Source organism: Cimex lectularius, unplaced genomic scaffold, assembly GCF_000648675.2.
Source record: "Cimex lectularius strain Harlan isolate CLEC.00 unplaced genomic scaffold, Clec_2.1 scaffold63, whole genome shotgun sequence".
Lineage (NCBI taxonomy): Eukaryota > Metazoa > Arthropoda > Insecta > Hemiptera > Cimicidae > Cimex > Cimex lectularius.
The window spans coordinates 1,341,253-1,362,533 of NW_019392694.1; the positions used below are offsets into that span (position 1 = coordinate 1,341,253).

The following is a 21,281-nucleotide window of genomic DNA, read 5'->3' on the forward strand; positions in this document are numbered from 1 at the left end:
AGTTGACCTGATCGACACTGATAAGTTTGCTGAATCCTTCTCATCTCGATCGTGTGAGGTCATTGTTATTTTCCCTGATATTTGTTACTAGTTTTCTTCCATGTTTGTTTATACAGTAAGTAGTTGTATTATTGTTTTTTCTAGTATGTTTTCTCCTAAGTGTCTTGTCCATTCTTGTATGTGGGCAGGAATTCGATGGCTGTATAAACTTCCCTATGGCCTGTGTTATGTTGGTTTTATGTTCTATGCTGGTTGTTTCTGACATTTCTGTAGCACATTAGTTTTGATTTGTGGTTTGTGTTTTAACAGACTTGTTAGTTTCTTTTGTTAGAGTCGTATATTTTTGTTAGTAGTTCATCTGGGAGTTTTTTGTTGGGTTTGTCTTTCTTTACGGTCAGTGAAAAGACTCCCGGTTTCACCCGTGTTTTTTGTTTCACGTACTTGATTTTGCGGCAAAGTTTAAGTTTGTTTTGGGTTAGTCTTGCGAAAGTCAGAGTAAAATTTGTCAATTACCAACGAAAATAGACTGATCAGTGATGTTAATTCCAACATGTTTTCACCAACATGCCGGCCAGTTTTGATTTTGTATCGATACAAATTTTAGAAGCCAGCTTCCGATTTTAAAGGGCCAAAAAACCAAAATCGTCAAATTTGAATTTTTGCATATTGACAATTCGCTGAAATTTAAAATAGTAATTCATGCCGTACAGGAAGTTATAAAGTCCAATTATTCCTTTGGCGCCGCAGGCGTAGCTTTCAAATCACTTTTCAATTTTTTTCATACTATTCTCAATTAAAAAGCCGCGGGCTATTTTTACAATGGCCTCTTCAGGTCGAAACGAATTCAAAATCAGAGAAAGGGGATGATCTACCAGTATGCAAAAGCTAAAATTAATAATCCTATTTTAACCCTTCTAACATCTTTCTGTTACTGTTTATTTTCAATGCAAGTTACATCTTAACGTTAATAATTAAATTAATGGGGAATTAAGTAAATGGATTGCAAACCCGTCTGTTAATAAATGGAAGGAAAAAACATGAATCTCCAAATTCTATGGAAGATCCAACGTCTTTTTATTGTAAGGAGTGACAATAGGAATTCAGTTCCCTAACACGCATTGTTACAATCCCTTTACTAGGTCCGGACTTTTGTCAAGAACATTGTAATCGGCCCGTGTTACCACAGAAAAGCTTCCCATACAGGCTTTTGACAATTTATGGAATAATAAAAAAAAATTCGATTTCACAATCCGTCTTATAGGAAGTTTACTTAGCGACTGACGTCTTCTCCAGTGCAGTTAGGATAAAATAACTTAATAACTTGACTGAGTGCTCTCGAGAGACTCATCGACGCCCAGGTTTACATAATACTCTTAATCAAGTTCTGTTTATCTTAAGCCGCTGAGGATACCTTGATTGACGTCTGTCAGTTCGAATCCGTAAGCGTTTCACATCTATTCAAACAAAAACAATAACATTAAATAATGTCTGTCTTCTTTTTAATTTTATTTATTTCTAAATGACATAGTTGCGACAAAAATGAATTGGCATAATGACGCATTTTTAATAATTAAACATTTAATTAAATACTAGGCTTTTTGCATATTACAGTTTCTTATTTCTTTAAACACGAATATTTCAAATCTTCTCGAAAAAATTAGGACCTCGTCTTTGTCAACATTAAATTAAGAAAATGTATTTTTGTTAATTTATTGTCAAATTACATAACGCTTAGATTTATCAAAAAATAATGTGACAAAGAAGTAAAAACTTTTGACAATTTGTAATTATTTTTTTGTAATTCTGGATTCCGTGCAGTTTTACTGCGATCATGGTGAATAACTATGAGGACTAACTAAAAATTTCAATATGGCGAATAAAAATGTTGAGTAATTTGGTTAATTTGTCAAGAATGAGGTACTTAAAAAAAAAAAAAAAACACTTTTTTCATTTTTTTGCCGACGTTCGACCTTTATTCGAGTCATCTTCAGGTCATAAAGTTTGTTCTATTCTTGTGGTGTCATATTGGTGTTGTGTGAAATTGTTGTGAGACTATTTGTAACCAGTTAATAAAATAAGAACTGCTTCCGTAAAATAAAACTTTGTATATAATAAATTCGCAACATGATGAAATAAAACCGTTTATCATCGACTTACCTGATCAACTTGATACGTATATTTTCGCTTTATTTTGATAACAGCAAGTAAACATTCAAGCTTATAAAAAAAGAAGATATAAAATGGGAAAAAATTGCTAGCTTTTTAAATCGGAATCGAGTGGGTTTTCTCTTCGAAACTCGAAGTTTTTAAGTTGGTGACACTTTCTTGCACTGGAAGATTAAAAAAGCCGATGAAGAAGTTCAACTGGTCAAAGCACAAGTCGATGGCGTATTGCTTCTCCCTGCTTATAACCTTGATATCGCGCCATATAGAAAATAAAAGAAGAGAAGTTTATTTTGCTCATGTTTTGAGATCACTCGTGATAAAAGGATAAATTCAAAAGTTCAACTTGAAATTTAAATAATAAATCATATTTTACACTTCCTAAGAAATCGAAAAGTCCTTTGTGAAAAGTATAACTTTATTCAATTAATCTCTTTGTCACGAATCAGATGTTGATCATCCTGGCCCGCCTAATCTCGCTTTAATTTCTTGTCTATTCTTGCCAATACGTTTCTAAAACAAAACCCATTTAAGTTTAAAATTCAGCTGATTTCAGGCTATCAAGGGGGGAAAAACATAGTGAAAATTGAATAATTTTTTTTCCACCGGAATGCAAATCCTCGTAAAGCTCAAGATAGTGGCACATGCTGTCTCAACCGCTGTGCGCCTTGTTTTTACTTTATGTTCCAGTTACTAAGTTACTACAGTTCCAGTTACAGTTACTAAAATAATATAACAATATATCGTCAATAATACAGGAAGTTAGTTATTTAACAAAGTGCGATAAATCTTAATCGGTAAACTGGACAAATTTTAGATAATTGATCCAGCAAAAACAACTTTCAAAAAGAAAAGTTCTTATAAAAATAGAAAGTTGCACAGCTAGAATTTTTATATTTAGTTAGTGACCCGGTAAACTTTGTTGCACTGAATAAAAAGCTATTAGGAAAGTCGATGGAATTCAACTTAAATCTCTAACAGTAAATTCTATTTTGGGCTTCTTAAAAAATTAAAAAGTCTTTTCTTTTATAAAGTTTAACTTGATTAAATAAACCTAATTGCCAGGACCTAATCGTCTTTGAACATCTTGATCCAACTAATCTTACTTTAGTTTCCTGTCAATTACTGGCAATTCTTTCTAAAATTCGGTATTCGATTAATTTCAAATTATCAAGAAAAAGTTCCAGCAATATTATAGACAAATTGAGTAATTTAACATCCACTACAACAAAAATACTCGTATTTAGTTTGTGACGCAAAAGATTGTTGCACATACTGTCTCAACCTCGATATGCGCCAATAGCATCTTAGTTTTTCCTTTATGTTCCAGTCAATGTAAAATTTTAATTAATAGTAATAACAATAAAAATGTTGTTGTCAGCGGGAAACCCTTGAATGCCTCTTAAGTCGAGAAACATTAGGCAAAAGGTAATACTCCAAAAGATTTACTCATAAAAGGGAGTAAAAAATAATAAATTAATTCAACATATAGTTTATATATAATTATATGTATCTATTTAACATTGAATGTTATAGGTTTCTAGAAAGAGACACTAAATTACATACCCGATTTCATAGTTTATATCCCTTATAATAATAGTCGCGTACTAACTTATGTTTTAGCTGTACTAAATATTTAATTTCTTTAACTATGGCTCGCGTTTGACGATCAAAATTCCCAGAAATAGAAGTTCAGTTCCAGTTTTGCCTTTCCCTGATATCACACCATCTAACTACCGTCTTTTCCAATGTATAAACAATAAGCAACGTTGCATTGTACCGCCCCCCCCCGCTTATAACCCCGACATAACGCCATTTAATTTCTGTATCATGTTGGTAACAAAAGTCATGTATGGTTTAATATTTTTCTCATTAGACTAGAAAAATTAACAGAAGGAGAAGTCAGCGTTTTGCCTCTCCCTGTTTATAGCCTTGATATTATCCGATCACTTATCGCACTCATATCGCGGCATCTATGTACTTTCTGCCTTCTGAGGTAAATAAAAGACACGTATCGTTAAAAAAATGATTGCATAATAATCAGAAACACAAGTCATCAGTGTTTTGCCTTTCCCTGTTTATATCGCTGAAATTATCCCAACACTTATCACCCCTGGTATCAGAATATTTATGCACTTTCGGTTTCCTGCAGTCACGAATCGTTAAATATTGTTCACATTAGACGAGTAAAATTAACAGAAACAGAATACATCAGCATTTGGCCTCTCCCCGCTTACAACCCTGATGTCGCACCATCTAACCGTTTTTTCTATATTTTCCTAAATTCATCGTTAAACATTCGTGTTTGACAATCAAGTCAGCGTTTTGCCTCTCCCGCTTATAACCCTAACATAGTGCCATCTAATTTCTGTCTAATATGTCTAAAAACCGAACCCTTAAAGAGGCTGGACGCAAACTACTTTAAGACAATCTTTTACTTATTATATTTAAATTTGTATGAAAGAAAAACTAAAACTAATCTTCGTGACATATGCGTAAATCGGATGCTTTATAAAATTTTCTAATAAATTATGACATATAAGCAATAACAATTTCAGTTAAACCGAACATATTCGAAGACACGTGATATAGTAGTGATAGTAATAAACATTAATATTCATGTTTGACTTTTACGATCCGTTTTAATTTAACTTATTAAATCGCTGGAGAAAGATTGTTTTCAACGGGCGCGTTAAACGTTGATAAATGACGCTCATGTGTGCGTGTTGTGTACGCCGAAGAGGTTGATCTGAACAATAGCCAGAAGATTATCTGTTGTGCTTATAACACTCGCCGATAAAGCTAAGCTTAACGCCTTTACGTCATTGTTATTAAGTTAGCTTCATCATCCCCAAACAGGTGTTATAGGCTCCGACCCCTGTTGAGACCGACCACCCTGCAGAGTCAAGAGGGCTTTACACAAGACACAAAACTATTCTATTAAAAAATGTATATCAAACTCAAGGTAATGATAATAATGTACAAAAAAATTATTCATGACTGTATATGGTAAGAATGGAAAATATATATCAATAATCTAAACATTTTGAAATTATAAAATATGTAAATAAACAGTGATATTCTCTTGAAACTTGACGTTGTATGAAAAGGAAAAATGACAACGGTTAAATTTTAACCTTTACTGGAAATACACTGCCGAGATGGAAAGAGTGTCCTATAGTCCATTTCCTGTCCTCGATCCCCTCTAGTTTTTCATCCCCGGTTGGGTGCTACTTCACGAAAACAAATTACCTCGAAGGGGCCATCGGTTTTGCTTTGTTTGAGATGAAAGGTGAAAAAAAGGTTCTGAAAAATCTATGCTTTGTTATCATTGCTATTGATTGTCAGAAAATTTACGATTTCCCTGTGATAACCAATTGTTGTTACAATAGTTCTAATGATAATCCTCTGTTAGTATTATACTGTTTTTAATTGGCTAATTTCTATTCAATCCCAGCCGTTAACTTTATCATAAATAAACGCTATTAAAAAAAAGAACCATGTGCGAGCAAGTATTTGAAAAAAATTTGACTAGTGGTAAGAATGCATCATATTTTGCGAATTTCAGTTCGATAGTGAACCTCTGACTGATGCTTATTTCTTCAAGAGTTGGCGCAATTTTACTAATTTATATGTTACCAATTTTCTTTAAATTGCTCCATAAACTGTCAAAATTTCCTCCAAAATTATATTTAAAAAATGATCAATCTTAAAGAAAACCTCATTGTAACAGATTTTTCGAAATACGTTCCAAATAAGGACAAAAATGCACATAAAAACTGCCCACAGCTAGATAGAGATGATAAAATTGTAAAAGGAAAGTATATCAATTTGAAAATAAAGAAATACGACTTATAAAATACACATAAATAGAAGAAGTCGTTTTGCCTCTCCCTGCGTATAAACCGAAAATCCTCACACTCTAACCTCTGTTTTTTCTAAAGTAAATAAAAGTTATGCATTGTAATAATGTACACATTTTATGAGCATAATAATCATACACAGAAATTAATCATTCTCTTGACTCTCCCTACTTACACTGATGCCGTACCAATTAATTTCTGTGTCTTCGGTAAAACAAAAGTTAGGTGAAATAAATAGTAACTTCTATCTTCTGAGCTAATTAAAAGTAATGAGCCGTTTGACTCACACTAGCCATGTTTGACGAGCATAATTAATAGAAGCAGAAATCGACAGCATATTGCTTTTCCCTGCATACACCCCTAATGACCCGCCACCAAATTACGAGCACAACTAGCAATAGAAAGCGTCAGCATTTTGCCTCTTCTTGCTTACGCATGTTGCAACTTTTAACTATATTTTTTGCTTTTGTAAACTAAACATCGCGTTGACAAACAAAATACCGAGAAGCAGAAGGCATCAGCGTTTCGCTTCTCTCCTCATATATCCCTGATATCGCCTAACGTCTATCTTTTGAGATAAACAAAAGTCACGTAATGTTAAATATTACCCACGTTTGACGATCATAATCAAAAGCAGAAGCCGGCGGCGTTTTGCCTCTCCTTGCTTATATCCCTGATATCCCACCACTGCTAATAACTCAAATGTCCCGCTATATAACTTATCTGTTGACCTATAGTAAACTAAATACATGATTCTATCGTAACATAGTTTGCAACCTAAATTCCAAAAAACGGAAGTCGTCAGCGTTTGGCCTTTCTCTTCTCATAACCCTGATATTGCACCATTGTTTATAACTCAGAAGTCACACCAACTCACTTTTGGTGTTTTGCTGTAGTAACTAAAGTAGTAAACTAAAGACACGTATCGTTAAATATCGTTCCATCGTTCGCGTTTGACTTTTAAAGTTTTCAAAGGCATAAGTCGACAGCGTGTTTCCCCTCCCTGCTTATACCCCTGATACTGCGCCAACTAACTGTATATATAAAATACATATTTGTTGAACACCATTTAAGAGCCCAATACTTTGAAACAGGAATCGTCTGAGATTTGCCTCTGCCTGCATACAACCCTGACATTGCGCCATCTAACTTTTCATGTTAAAAACAAACGAGAAGTTTATTTTTGCTCATGTGTTTAGGTCAATCGTGATAAAAAGGATACACTGAAAGGCACAGGGAAGGAATAAGTAATAACCGTCTGACAAATACCGAAACCCAAAAAATGAAAAATCATGTTGCCAAATCTTTATCGACATTGTTTTTTATCCACTATATTTTGTGGTCTATTGACCAAATTACTTCTTTCAAATAATTAATCTTTTTATATAAGGTTTTGATTGAAATAAAAAATGGCCAAAATGAGGGAAAGGGGGACTCTGTCATAATCAGAGTTTTTTTCATCTCAACTAAAAGCCTTAATTAATTGTCATGTATTAATTGGTCAAGCGGACCACGAAAGTAGTGAATCAATGATTTAAAAAATGGAGTACACTTCACTAAAGCTATCCGTCGCCATTTCAATTGTCGTCGAGAATCAAAACCGATTACACGACATTTGAAAAATGGCAAAAGGAGGGAAAACTTATAAGGTGGAGTTGAGATGGGAGTTGATGTCCGAGTGGATCTCAAGTGGTAGAGCAGCGGCGTATCAAGCGGAAGGTCGTGGGTTCGAATCCCGCTCGTGCCACTGGCTTTTTCATTTCAACCAAAACCTTACATAAAAAGATTAATTAATTATTTTTTATATTTAAACCTTTCGTTGTATATCATCAGTCATTTTTCAGTAAATCATCTAAATTCAATTTATTTACTAGTCATACATAAAAATCATTATAATAATAACATATTTGTGGGGGCTTCGGTGGCCGCAACGGTTTAGGCGTTGACACGGCGCTCATCTTTGTAAAGTAAAGGTCCAGGGTTCGAATCCATCGCCCCTGCATACGAAGCCGACATGGGCTTTTTTTCAAAAACACCTGTACCCAGAGGGTTTATATGACCTCTGCTGTTGCGAACCCTTGTAAAAAATAAAATTAAAATTATAAAAACACAATATATTGGTTAATAATGCATCATTTTATTGAATTAATTATGATAAACTTAAAGAAATAAAAATGAATGATCATTGCTGGAAATACGATAAAACATTTATACTAAGTTTAAGAAAGTTATGAGTAATTACGCAACAACAGCAATAAACTCGTACATAAAATGGCAAATTGACTCACGATTTTTCCCTACACGCTTTAACGAATCAATTTCAGATTTCTCGGCATTGTTTCATTGGTATCGGCTCGAACATCGATCCGCGGTTGAAATGTGTCAAATTGCAGCAAAGGGAGCTTTGACAACAAGTGGCTATCAATCGGAGGCTAACGAGTATGTCATCCACAATTAGATCCAATCAAATCTTACGCAATTTTCACGATCACCTGGCCCAAAATTACACCGGACACGTCTATTGGGTTGAAATATATCGCAATTTCTCTTTATAAAACATTCTTTGATAATAGTTAAATTTATCAATTAGTCAAACTTAGTTCTCACCCGGTCAATCTTTAATAGGCAGTTTGTTCTATTTAAATTTAATATTAAACATTCATTAATATTGTTGTTGTTATCTACGCTCATTGTAATGTTTTTCTTAACTATGCAATTGATTCTTTTGTCCCACTAAGAAAACATTGTAATCGTCATTTTCCTTTCTTGTATTCTTATATAATCACTCGGATTATTCAGCGGGAAAATAAAACAAAAAATACAAAAAAATATCTAGAAATTTAAATATGTACAGAAGTTTTTGTGAGTTATGAGATGCTTCCAAGGATCATATTAATCTAGATTATAGCTAATGTGCTAATTATATCAATTAAAAACTATTGATAATCCATTTATTTCGTGGTCCAATTGACCAAATAACTTCTTTCAATTAATTAATCTTTATGTAAGTTATTGGTTGAGATAAAAAAGTCAGTGTCACGAGCGAGATTCGAACCCACGACCTTCGGCTAAATAGGCCGCTCATCTACCATTTGAGCTATCGTGACTTCGATCCACACACACACACCACCACCACCATATGTGTGCTTATATCAGTTTCCATTTATTATTTCATATTCTTTCTTTAAAAAATGAGAATATATTTTGCTTGTTAAAATATGATTCGGATTTTGTTGTCTTTGTTTGTAATACTTTGGTATTTTAGGCCAAAAGAAAGTTTTCAAATTCACATCAAAATAAAATACATATTTCTGTTAAATAGATAGAAAGTTAAATAAAGCAGCATCCGTCAGATTCATTCGATTCAGCTTGAAATTCAGCCATGGAGCTGTTTATTTTTAAAGGTGAACTAAACAAATACGGCAGCATATCTCGCTTAATATCCGAGAGGAAAAACTTAATGTCTGAACTGTTATTTTCTAAAGGCAAATACCACGGCCAGTGTTTATCGAATAAACATTAACTTGGTGTCCGAATTCCCCTGGCCATTATAGATATTTTAGGTTGAAAATTAGAACTTGTTTCCCACGAGGTTTTTTTCTTTTTAAACTAAGTATATTTTTAACCAATTTTATGAAAAATAGTAAATTTATTCAGGCGTAAATATTAATTTTACTTATAATAAATATAATAAAATCAAGCCATTAAAAATGTTACAAACATTATAATGGTAAAATTTTGTCAAAGTGATCATTACATAATCCTGTCCTGCTGTTCTAGCTAATAACAAAACATTTTGGATTTTTTTTACAAAGCCTCTGCTATTCTGAAGTTGTCTAGAAGTCAATTTGTTTTCCCTCAATTTTAAACACGTTCGGCAAACAATTTATTTTTCCTCAGAAATAAAGCCTTCGTTCATCTGGGTCCTGATGGAAAAGAGAAAGCTAACATGAAGGAAAGTGTAGTTTTATGTAAATTCAAACTTCAGCAGGATTTAGCCGTAGTTTTGTCATAAACGACCCGACAAAGACAACGTTTTAATAAACAAGAGTGGCAGGATCCCATCAATCACAGCCCTGGTCCTTATATCCAAAGGTTTGTACCGGGCGATCTATATCGGTAACATTGTTCCATAGTTGGTGAAAACCAGACAACATGACCTTTGATTAATATTCGATTAACGTCAGAGGCCAAACTAAAGTTTCAATTTCTGGGCGTTTTGTTAAATATAGGATTACTTAAAAAACAAACATTCTTGGAATTTTGTGTTTTTAAAATAAAATCTAGTTGAACCCAACTAACATCAACTAAGCACTCAGAATCAGTAAATCGAATTTACAACCGATCTCAAATCAAGATTCGCTCGTATTTTTCAATTATCTCCTTATTCAAATGCATAAATCCACGAGGAATAAACCCAAACAGTTTATTTCCCCTGGCTCTTTTTGAAAGAACTTTTTTTCTTTTGAAGTTTCCAGTATGAAACAACAATTGATTGAAACCGGAAACTTTAAGGTTCGTGTGGATAAAAAACTTTCAAGCAAAACGAAAAATAAAAAACAATATTTTCCAACAAGAAGAAAAGCCATTTCGCCAAACGTGTGAGATAACTCAACGCATGTTGGACAACTTAAGCCTTTTGTCAAATTGTTTATTCAGAAGAATTTTACAACACAGCCATAATTTACTACACATTGTCTTTTTGCATTATTTCTTATTACATATTTTTTATTATGTTACATATACAGCCCTGGGTTTTATGGAAACGTCTGTATCGACTTCTTGCGATTTCGAGAACAACTGGGATTTGAAGGTTTGGGGGATTGTAAGGTACAAAATAGGGAGCTTTGGCAATGGTTCGAAGGATTTTGGACTGGAGCGATTCTTTTGATAGTTCAATTTCGTGCGGGAATAGTTGTAACAATGATAAGTACCTGAGACGTTTATTTTGCAGTGCGAGTTTTGATCTGTTTTCAAATAATTTTTGTCTAGTTTATATCGTCTGTTCAGTTCTTGTTTTGAGTCGAGTATATTCCAAGTAATTATTTTATGGCATAAAGTCCCATAAAGCGGACAACAGAGATTCAGGGAGAGGAACAAACAGACAAACTGTATTTAGATTAGAGGATTTGATTTCGTTTAGTATGTTCCTCCTTTCCTTAAACTATTCTTCAAGAAGGGACAGATGGATAAAATAGCTGTATCGTTTGCATTTAGCTGTATCAAGATAGAGACTGGAGTTAGGATGAAGATTCAGGGTTTTAAGCGTCTATGTGGACTCCTCGCAGTTTTAACAACTGGGATTTGAAAGTTTGATACATTATAAGACTAGATACCAAGTAGATGGCGTGGACAATGGTTCGAAGGATTTTGGACTGTAGAAACAGGATTGTTTAGATGTTGGTATGCTTAGTTGAAATTCATATTTCAATTCCGTACGTCCATTGATGGTAAATTAGTCTTTTGAGTAGTTCATATCGTCTTCAGTTCCATTCTTTTGAGTCCACTGTGGGGATTCCAAGAAGAGAAACAAATTTGTAATGGATTGGAGAAGACGTGATAAGGAGAAGGTTATTTGCTGGAATTGGTTTCGTTGAGTCTGATTCTTGAACCATTCTTCCAAACAAGACAGATGTTCCTGGACATTTCTGAAGACTACTACTGGGTCTGGGTTGGCTGAGAGGATGGTGGTATCGTCGACATATTCGAGATTGATAAAAATGTCTGTATAAGTATGTATGTATACTGGAAAGAGAATGGGACCAAGGGTGCTGCCTTGCGGAACACCCTCTTTGGCATAATTGATGGAGAAATGGATTTTCCAATTCGTACTAGAAAGTACCTATCGAACAGATAGAATTTTAGTATGAAGTAATAAATTAATGGAAGGATGCCCTTGAGTTTCAAGAGCAAGTACTATCTGCATATTGAGGAGTAGAAAAAAAAATATTTTAAAGAGTTTGATATTTTACTATTTTGATTTCATCCATTCTTGCTGTTTCGTCAGATCTGATAAAAATCCGTAAGACCGGCGCTGGGAACTACACCACCTTGAATTCATAACGGTCGTGCGGGTTTAGCATACTTCCAGCCCCCGAAATAGAACGCCAATTTAACGTCATAAATAAAAAATCAAATAAAAACAATTAATCATTGGCTTATTTATTTAATTATTTACTTATATATTTATTTATTTAATGCTATGTTTGTCCTATTCAATTTTCGCCATTCCCCTAAATATTCTGACATGGAAAGCTAATTTATATAAATTCATCATGCTTTAGTACTTAAAATTTCTTACCACTTTCAAACATTTTATCATAAAACTTTACCCTGTTCCTATGTTGATAATTATTTAATAATTTCATTATAATAAATTTTCAATTGTGATAAATGTGAAGCAAAATTGCCCTAAGGACGGCGCTAGGAAACATCACACTGAATTCACAATAGTCGTGTGGGCTTAGCATACTTCTATCCCCGGAAAAAACAGCCATAATACCTTATGGCTTACTATTTTTATTACTACTAACTTTTTATGACTATAAAAATAAAACATAATGGAAGTGTGCATTGCAACCAAGTTTTTACGTGGTGCATTAATTTTGCACTAACCCAACATGTTAGTAGTAGAGACCAATGATTTTGCCTTGCGGAACTTGAATGGATAGGGGAGAAGGATTTTTCCGATTTGTATTTGAAAGTACTTATCGGAGAGTTCTAGAGCAAGCCGGGTGCCAAACTCAATCGAAGGTTTGCCTTACGTCAAAGAAAGCACCTGAGCAGCAATCCTTCCGCTCAAGAGAGTGCAATGTCTACCATCCTGTTTAATGGTAGATTGAAGTCTTCGGAATCTGAATTCATTAATTCAGGGTTGAAATGACATTGGAGCTTTCTAGGAGGGGTTTGTTGTAGATTTTGCTAAGAATGGCAGCAAACTAATGAGGCGATATGACGTATGAAATGCTTAGGTTTTTGAGGTTTGGAAAAGAGCCCTTGCCAATAATGCATATCAGAATTTTTTGTTTGATAAAAGAAGACCTTTTCATTTTAAGATGTTGTCTTTGCAGACTGCAAAACTCATTTTACAGAGAAATTACAGCGAGATTAGGAGGATAAGTATTATCAAAATCTGTCTCACGGCTCATGGTTGTAATTTTCAACACAAAGGACTTTTTAATTTTTTAGGAAGTGCAAAGTAGAATTTATTATTCAAATTTTAAGTTGAACTTCTTCATCGGCTTTCCTAATCCCCCACGCAACAAAGTTTACCTGGTTTACAACTTTGAGCTTTAGTGAAGAAAGACGACTCGATTCCGATTAAAAATGCTAGCAATTTTTTCTTTTCTCTTCTTTAATATATTCTTTTCTTAAGAATTATTGAGTATTTATTATCTGTCGACAAAATAGTGCGAAAATCGGCGAATCAGGGTGATCAGGAACAGATGGCTGACAAAGAAAATTATTTCAATCAAGTTGGGAATTTAATTATTATATTCAACGTTTTATTTTAAGGAAGCAGGTCATACTTTATTAATTGTTTTAAATTATATTTTATTAGATAATATCGTACTGACAAGAACAAACGTGATGAATATATCCCTAGCCGAATTTGAACTTTTAATTATGCAATAGTCTCAAAAGAACTATCAGTATGTAGTATAATGATATCTTTTCATAAGGTAGAGCTTATGGTTTTTGAATTTGCATTTATTTAAGCTCCAACCTGCGCATGTATGTACATATATGCACACATTTACAGAGTTGAGCCTATCACTTCTCGCGATTCACCGGCAATTCCAGGTTTTGTAATTTACATTAATCACCCGCAGGCCTCGAGGGTCGGAGGAGGTGTGCCAGTCCGGGGTGAGACCTCGGTCTTATCCGTCTAGCCACCGTGGTTTGGCCCCAGGAGCTGTCAACATCTAGGTCATATCAGCACCCAACGCATGCAATTCCTAAAACCAAACTCATTAACTCTCACTCATTCTTAAATACATTCTTTTCATTTACATACCATTCACTCAATTAGGGTGGTGTAGTACTCGATATTCTTCCATCACTGTTTACACATATTATATAACTAATAGAATTGAGGGTCTATGGGGTACTCATGTTCATCCTTCAGCCCTCTTACACTACACATTCCCGCCAATAAATACATTCACTCTCAACACACGCCAGGTATTCAAAACTATCGGAACTAAGTACAATAATCGTTTCCTCCAAAAATCGGGCCAGCGGATTCAGATACTCGCTGCCGTACTCAGGCAAAATTCTCATATAGGATGGCATTCTCACGCCAAGGAATTGCACCCTTCAATTGGAAGAAGGACATCGAAAAACCTTTTTCTGCCTGCCGGAACATACGCGGGGTAAGGTTATTTCTTTTGTTTGAAGAAATGTGAAAAAAAAAGCCAAAGTTTCTGCGATCATATTTTATCATAGATTATTACATAATAATGCTAAAATGGCTGACTGTGCCACTAATATTTACCTTGCATTTTTAAAGTTTGGTTGGAACTATGAATAGACAAAGTCCGCCCTTAGGGCTTAATGGAGGTTCATGTGCAAGCCAAGCTTCGCTGTTACACAGATTCACAAGGATTGTTACAATATAAAGAAAATTTCACATCACTTTTCCCTCGGATAAATTGTATCGTTATGAAATATCCTTACTTTCCTGGCTTCTACCGTAGTAATAGAAACTACTTAAACTTCGTGGGAGAGGCGATTCACGGTGTTTTCACCCTTCCTGAAAACTGAATGAAGGGTAGAGCGTTGATGTGTTTTCCGTGGGGAAAACGACCTCTTGTTCTGTTCAACCGACGTCATGGGATATTCTTTTCTTTTTCTTTATTGTTTCTCTACCTTATATATTTATGTCTTTTTCTCAGCGCACGGGAAAAGGAGCGGGAATGACGAGACGAGATGGATTATATCCAAACTTGCCCCCCTTCCAATCCAACTCCAAAATAGGCAAGCGAAATTAGCCCAGATCCTTCTTGCTCAACAGAACAGGTAGTAAAACACTTTTGAAAAAAATATCCACTTATTCTTTAAGATTTTAAAGATGTAATGTCGGTGATATTCATTTCAGGGCAGGGAGTGAGAGTGATGAAGATAATATAATGATGTCCGAAGAGCCTGTGAGGGAAGAAGTGCCGGAGGACAAGCAAGTCATCATTATGGAGCAACCACCTCGGCTCTTCCAGCTTTTGGTGAGTATTTCCTTTTATCTGAAATTCCCTAAGAGTAAAATAAACTGTTTAAGGAGGCAAAAGCCGTATCGAAATAACAAAACGCCCCATTCCTGGCCTCACTTTCAAACAAATTCGTTCGAATTCGTGTTTTCTTTTATCGCGTTTGCTTCATGTTTTCCTTCTTCACAAGTTTCGTAGCGTTTCTGTTAAAAACCCTTTATATCTTTAAGTAAAAAGCAGTTCTAAAAGCAAAAGTGGTACATTTATATTATAGGTCTAATATCATAACTACATTCTGAAGAATCGGACGGAAACTTTTAATACGTTTTCCTTCGTTTCAATTAAATAATTTATTATTTAAAACATCACAAGGAAGCCTAATTAAATGTGTTTCACTACTATCTACTAAACAATTGAATTTTTTTTCTTTCAAGATTTGTATGAAGCAGCTTTTGAGTTTGGTTAATTGAAATTCTGTAAAATGAATTATTTCAATAAAATAAATCATACAGACTTCATATGAGAGAGTATGCATATAAAGTTAGCTCGATCTATTTATGCTACACTCCTTACAAAACAATGAACCTGCAATACAAAAGCTCAGAATTTGCCATAATGTATAAAAATAACTAGTTATTCAGATATCGTGAGATGCGGTCGGGTGTGATGTAGGTTTCAGAAAAACATTTTCTTTATCGTGCCAACGTTTCGATCTTTTATTGAGATCANACGATAAAGAAAATGTTTTTCTGAAACCTACATCACACCCGACCGCATCTCACGATATCTGAATAACTATCTATTAACGGTCACTAATCTCTACACATATAAAAATAACGATAAACGGACTGACATCTAAGATACAAACACATATTCTAAATAGAAAAAACTTATTAACACATAATTAATTGATAAAAACTACTACACTAAGTAATATATCCAAACTAACTATTTCTACTATTATTTAAAATAAAAGGTCACTGACAGCACAAACTGACTTCTTATTTGAGTGTAGTACCAGGTCCTGCAAAGGGGGTGTGAGAGATAACAAGCAGACAATACAATTCATTGAAGATACCAAAGTGGCAAAAGAAGCAGGGAGAATTGTCCATAAATTACATGTTTTACATATATTCGGTTCTCACAGTATTTTTCTATTCTTATTACTATATTTAAAATGTGTACATGTTAAAGTTATTATTTTCGATTTTAGTATATTGAAATGAGGATTATTACCCAAGTTAGATAAGAAAGAGTACTACCGGGTTTTTAGACATGACCCCCAAGCACTGACAGAGTCATGAATCCTGGAATAATTCCAAACTGAAACAATTCCCACCCCATCCTTATGACCTAACCAATCGCCGCTTAAAAATAAGGTACAGCAATGAGTTCTTAGAGAAAAAACCAAACCAATGGCATCCCACAAGGGCACATTCTTGATCCTATCCTTTTCTTTCTTCTCTATTTATGCTGTTTATCTGCCAATCCAATCTAACACTACCCACCATCAAAATCCAGAAGCAAAGGAACTCATCAAAGATCAGTGCAAAAATAAAAGATAAAATTAAATGAGGACAAAGGCACCCAAATTACTTTAACCTTTAAAAAAAAAGACTTTCCTTAGACCAACAAGGAATTGCCAACATCCATACAAGTGAAATACCTATGACTATAACTAGACAGTAAACTGTAAAGTAACAAGAACTGAACAGAAGACAGACAACTAAGAAGACTTGGACCAAAATCAGTCGTGACGTGTACGTAATATATGGAGCAGAATTATGGGATACCTCAAAGCCATCCAGTATCCAACCTATCCAAGCATTCCAATCAAAAGTACTAAGAAGTATTCTCCAAGCTCTTTACTATGACTCTAATTTCACCAATCATAAAAACCTCAACATTCCCTTGGTTCAAGACTTGATCCATTCCCGCTTCCTGAAGTTCTAACCTTTCGTCTCACCTTAACCCTTATATTTAAGCCCTTTCAGCTTTCTCTCATCACCTTAAACAACCCAAGATCTACTTACCCCCCAACCAATCTCTGAGCAGTGGGCCAACCTATGCTGGTTTCTCAAGGCACAGTCCTCCAGCACTTCGGAGTGTAGTGCTAGTGATGTGGCCGGGAGAAAATCATAGCACAAATTTGTAAGATGTACATTTCAGGGTACAAATAAAAAACAATCATTTTCAACCCACAGAACAAAATTACATTTAATATATTTATAAAAGTAATACATATTAGAAAATATCAGTTTATAACATATAATTGCAATAAGGACAAAATGTGTTAAATTAAATATAAAATGTTTTTCAAAAAAGTTTCAAAACAACTGAGTGGCTCGAAGTTTTATACAATTAGAAAGTTAAGCTAAAGACGGAGAGATAAACTATTTTCTTAGCAACAAACTTAGACAAATAGTAGTCTGAAATAGTTTTAAATTCAATTATGGGTGCAAACTGCTGATAAACTTTTGATGTAAATAAATAATGTATGCTGCACACAAATATTAAAAGATAATTACTAAAACAAAGGGTATTAAAAGAAAGTTTTCACAGATTAGAGATAAAACAATGTAGAACTTTGTGATGTTGCAATTCAACTTTTCTTTTGGATAAAGAATAACAGTATAAAAATTGCCAATAGCCAGGGAATATTATTACAAATAAAGGACACACCACACTGATGAGGTGGATGAGGTTACTCCTTAGCCTGAGTAACTGAGAAAATAACTGAGAAATTTACTATAAATTATATGGCTAGGTTCATTTTACAATTTACTGTTTTCTTATTATTCAGGGAGTTCACCTACCCCGTTATGTGGCTGGGTCGCTAGTATCCCTCTTAAGTCAATGCCCTGAAGATTGGCGCTACCCAACCAATGGGGTTAGGCTCCAACAGTGGCTATCAACAGCTTGGTCTTTCAGCCTCAAACCCATGCAAACTATAATCTAGCCTAATATTAATTAAATTAGATGAGTCAGTCCCACAAATAAATATATTTATACATATAAAAACATTCATGTATTGCATTCATTCTGATTAGTCTGTGAAATATTGGATATTCCTCCATCAACCTACCTAAAGCACACACCACCATCAACCATAAGCACACACACTTCTAGAGGGGTGACGGTGATGCTGTATTTCACTATCATCCCTCACCACTCACACTAATAAATACACACATTCACACAAAACACATAGAATATAACTATATACAATGAAAAACGTATGCCCTCTACAAAATGAAACAAGGGATCCAGAAACCGACTGCTTTCCGTGCTCGAGACCATTCTTAAATCCGGTGGCATACCTACACACTCTGTATGAAGCCTAGGTATAATACGCCTCTATTATGTGGGACACATTGAGCAATCTTTCTCTAAGGGGCACCTGAAAAGGCTTTCACCCAAAGCTGGTGTGCCAACCACGTATGGCCAATCATCAATTGGGTGAGGACGATCCCTCGTCTCTGGCTCAGGTTCTCTGAAGGCCATCTACCGGTTATGCTCTTGAATCATGACCCCGTCCATTGATGGTGCCATCTTTCCTTTATCATTTTTTTCACTGCAAGCTTAGAATCAGAGGACCGGATTGCGATGGTGGTATGAAGGGTGGGACGTCCTGGTGTTCACCGTCTCATCTGCATGTTTCTTATCCTCCAGGCTAACATGTTCACGAACCGAGACATTTTTCCGAGGCTTCATTTAATATTATGGGCAAATTATTTATAATTCATTTTAATCTTTGTCTAATGGACTGGTACATGGAAATTGAATAGAATACCAAATTTTTCTCACAAAAACATGCCTTTTTTCAACTTTAACCATTAAAATGATATTTTTTACTTTTAAAAGTCACAAATATTATAGATTAAGTGTGGGAAAAATTTTGATTGTGTTAATATAGCTTGTTTACCAGGACTGAAACTGTAATAAAAACAAGCGAGATTAAAAAAAGAACACATGTCCATATAAGTTTGTTGATGGCCTGTCATAAAAAGTTATTTTACAAAAATTTAGCGCTCTTTTATATAATATATAACTGGACCATTAAAAGGCTTTTTGATTATCTTTAAATTGACTTGGATTTATTACTACATAAAAGTGTTCAATCGGATTAAATTCAAAATCAATTGGGGTACAAAACCAAAGCTGACTTAATTATTGTATAAACAACCCTTACTGTCTAATCCAATTCTGTTGGAAAAGAAATTCTTTCTCTAAATTTTGGAAAATTTTTTATGAAAAAAATAAAATTGTACTAACGGTGAAAGATTCCATTTCAAAATGTCAAATTAAATTTGCTTAATTTGCATATAATATTACCTAGTAAATATTTTATGCAGTTTTATTACCTTACATTATTAATAGGTCAGTTTTGCAACAATTAAGGCATTGACATGGCGCTCATCACTGTAAGGTAAAAGTGCTGGTTTGGAATCCAACAGCCCTGAATTCAACCAACTGCCAACCCAGGGTATTGGGTAACCTTTAGGTATTGGATCAACGATTTCTGTCTGCTGCTGTGCCCCAATGCCCGGACTAGGTCATTGAATGTCAAAGTTAGTTCTTTGCACGCTCAATTTGTTATTATTATTGATTGTACAGTGTCTATTTCCCAACATAATAGGCACAGTGTTATTTCACCCTTGTGAGGAAGTGCCCATTGGTGTGACCTATGTTCAATGTAGTGCAACAACCTATACCCATCCAGACCCAGCTTCCATAGGCTAGGCCTGAAAGATATTTTTTTATTTCTCTTTTATTCCAGGCATGTAATATTAAGTAATATGTGCAAATTTCAAAACAATTTTTTTAATTTTATTATTTGGTCATAAATTTATGCAAAACCTTTGCTGGATTTTGATAACAAGTATATATACTCCATAAAGAGAGCGTGTTTAAGAATGGCTCTTGAACACAGCTACTTTCTGGGTTCCCTGTTCTCTTTTTTAGAAGACGTGGGGATATTTTACTGTATATAGTTATTTCCTATATGTTTTGTCATTATGTGTTTCATTTGAATGTGTATTTATTAGCGTGAGTGGTGAGGAGTGATAGTGAAATATAGTGTCATCCACCCCTTTCCAGCAGTGTGTGTGTGTGTGTAAGGTAGATGGTGGAATACTTATAAAAGTACCTCGTCGACCCTAATTTAGGTTAGATTATTAATACTGTGTACAGGTCAGTGGAGGAATGAGCACAATGCTAGAATGTATTTATTTGTGTGACTGATTTATCAAATTTAATAGTAAGTTTAGGCTAGATTATAGACTGCATGCGTTTGGGGTTGAAATATTGTTGATAGCCCTCATCGGAACCTAACCCCGCTGATAGGGAAGTGACAATCTCCTGGCCATTTGTCTTAAGGGGGATACTAGCGATCCAGCCACATAACAAGGTGAGTGAACTTCCTGACATATAAACACTAAGGCACATCGGGGAGTGACAACCCTTCGGGGTGAAAGCCTGAAAACAAGTATGAAATTTTTTGTTTTGTGTGAGCTTTATATTCATAATAAAACAATAAACAAACAAAAAACATACTTTTTCTATGTACTTTCTCTATATTCTCACATAACAAATATTTAAGCATTATTTTTTTTATTTATTTATATTTTTTTATAAAAATCACAATTATTCTTTTTACATGTATAAATAATTTCATAAATGAATTGTTTATTCTATATCGTTCTCATTATGGCAGTAATTTATGTGTTGTAACTCTTCTTTGTTCACAGAAACAATTTCCAAGATCACTCGATGCAAGAGAAGCAATTATAAATTAAAAAATTTGTTTTCTTTCTAACTCTTCTTGTAAATTATTTTTTCTAACTTTGAAAAAATACATTTTGTTAAATAAGGGAAAAGTTTAAGCTGTTTATTGGGTTGTAAAGATTTGAAAATTAAATATTCACACTAGTTAAATTATTTCCATTGTTATAAATCTATATGAACAGTAATAATAAAATTATTTATTCAAATGCATTGCATAAAATATTTTTTTCCTTAAACCTAGGCAGTTTTTTTCAACATACTTTTA

The 21,281-nt window shown here is 34.1% G+C and overlaps 1 protein-coding gene across 1 annotated transcript in view; it reads left to right on the forward strand.

The window, feature by feature from the left end:
- LOC106674308 (neuropeptide CCHamide-1) overlaps window positions 1–21,221 on the forward strand; it is a 40,634-nt gene extending 19,413 nt beyond the window's left edge. The window contains exons 3-5 of the mRNA XM_014406949.2: window positions 14,924–15,047; window positions 15,127–15,247; window positions 20,980–21,221. Of these exons, the coding sequence (XP_014262435.1) occupies window positions 14,924–15,047; window positions 15,127–15,247; window positions 20,980–21,027 (293 nt within the window). The 3' untranslated portion in view covers window positions 21,028–21,221. The remainder of the gene's footprint in view (window positions 1–14,923; window positions 15,048–15,126; window positions 15,248–20,979) is intronic.
- Window positions 21,222–21,281: the final 60 nt, after the last annotated feature.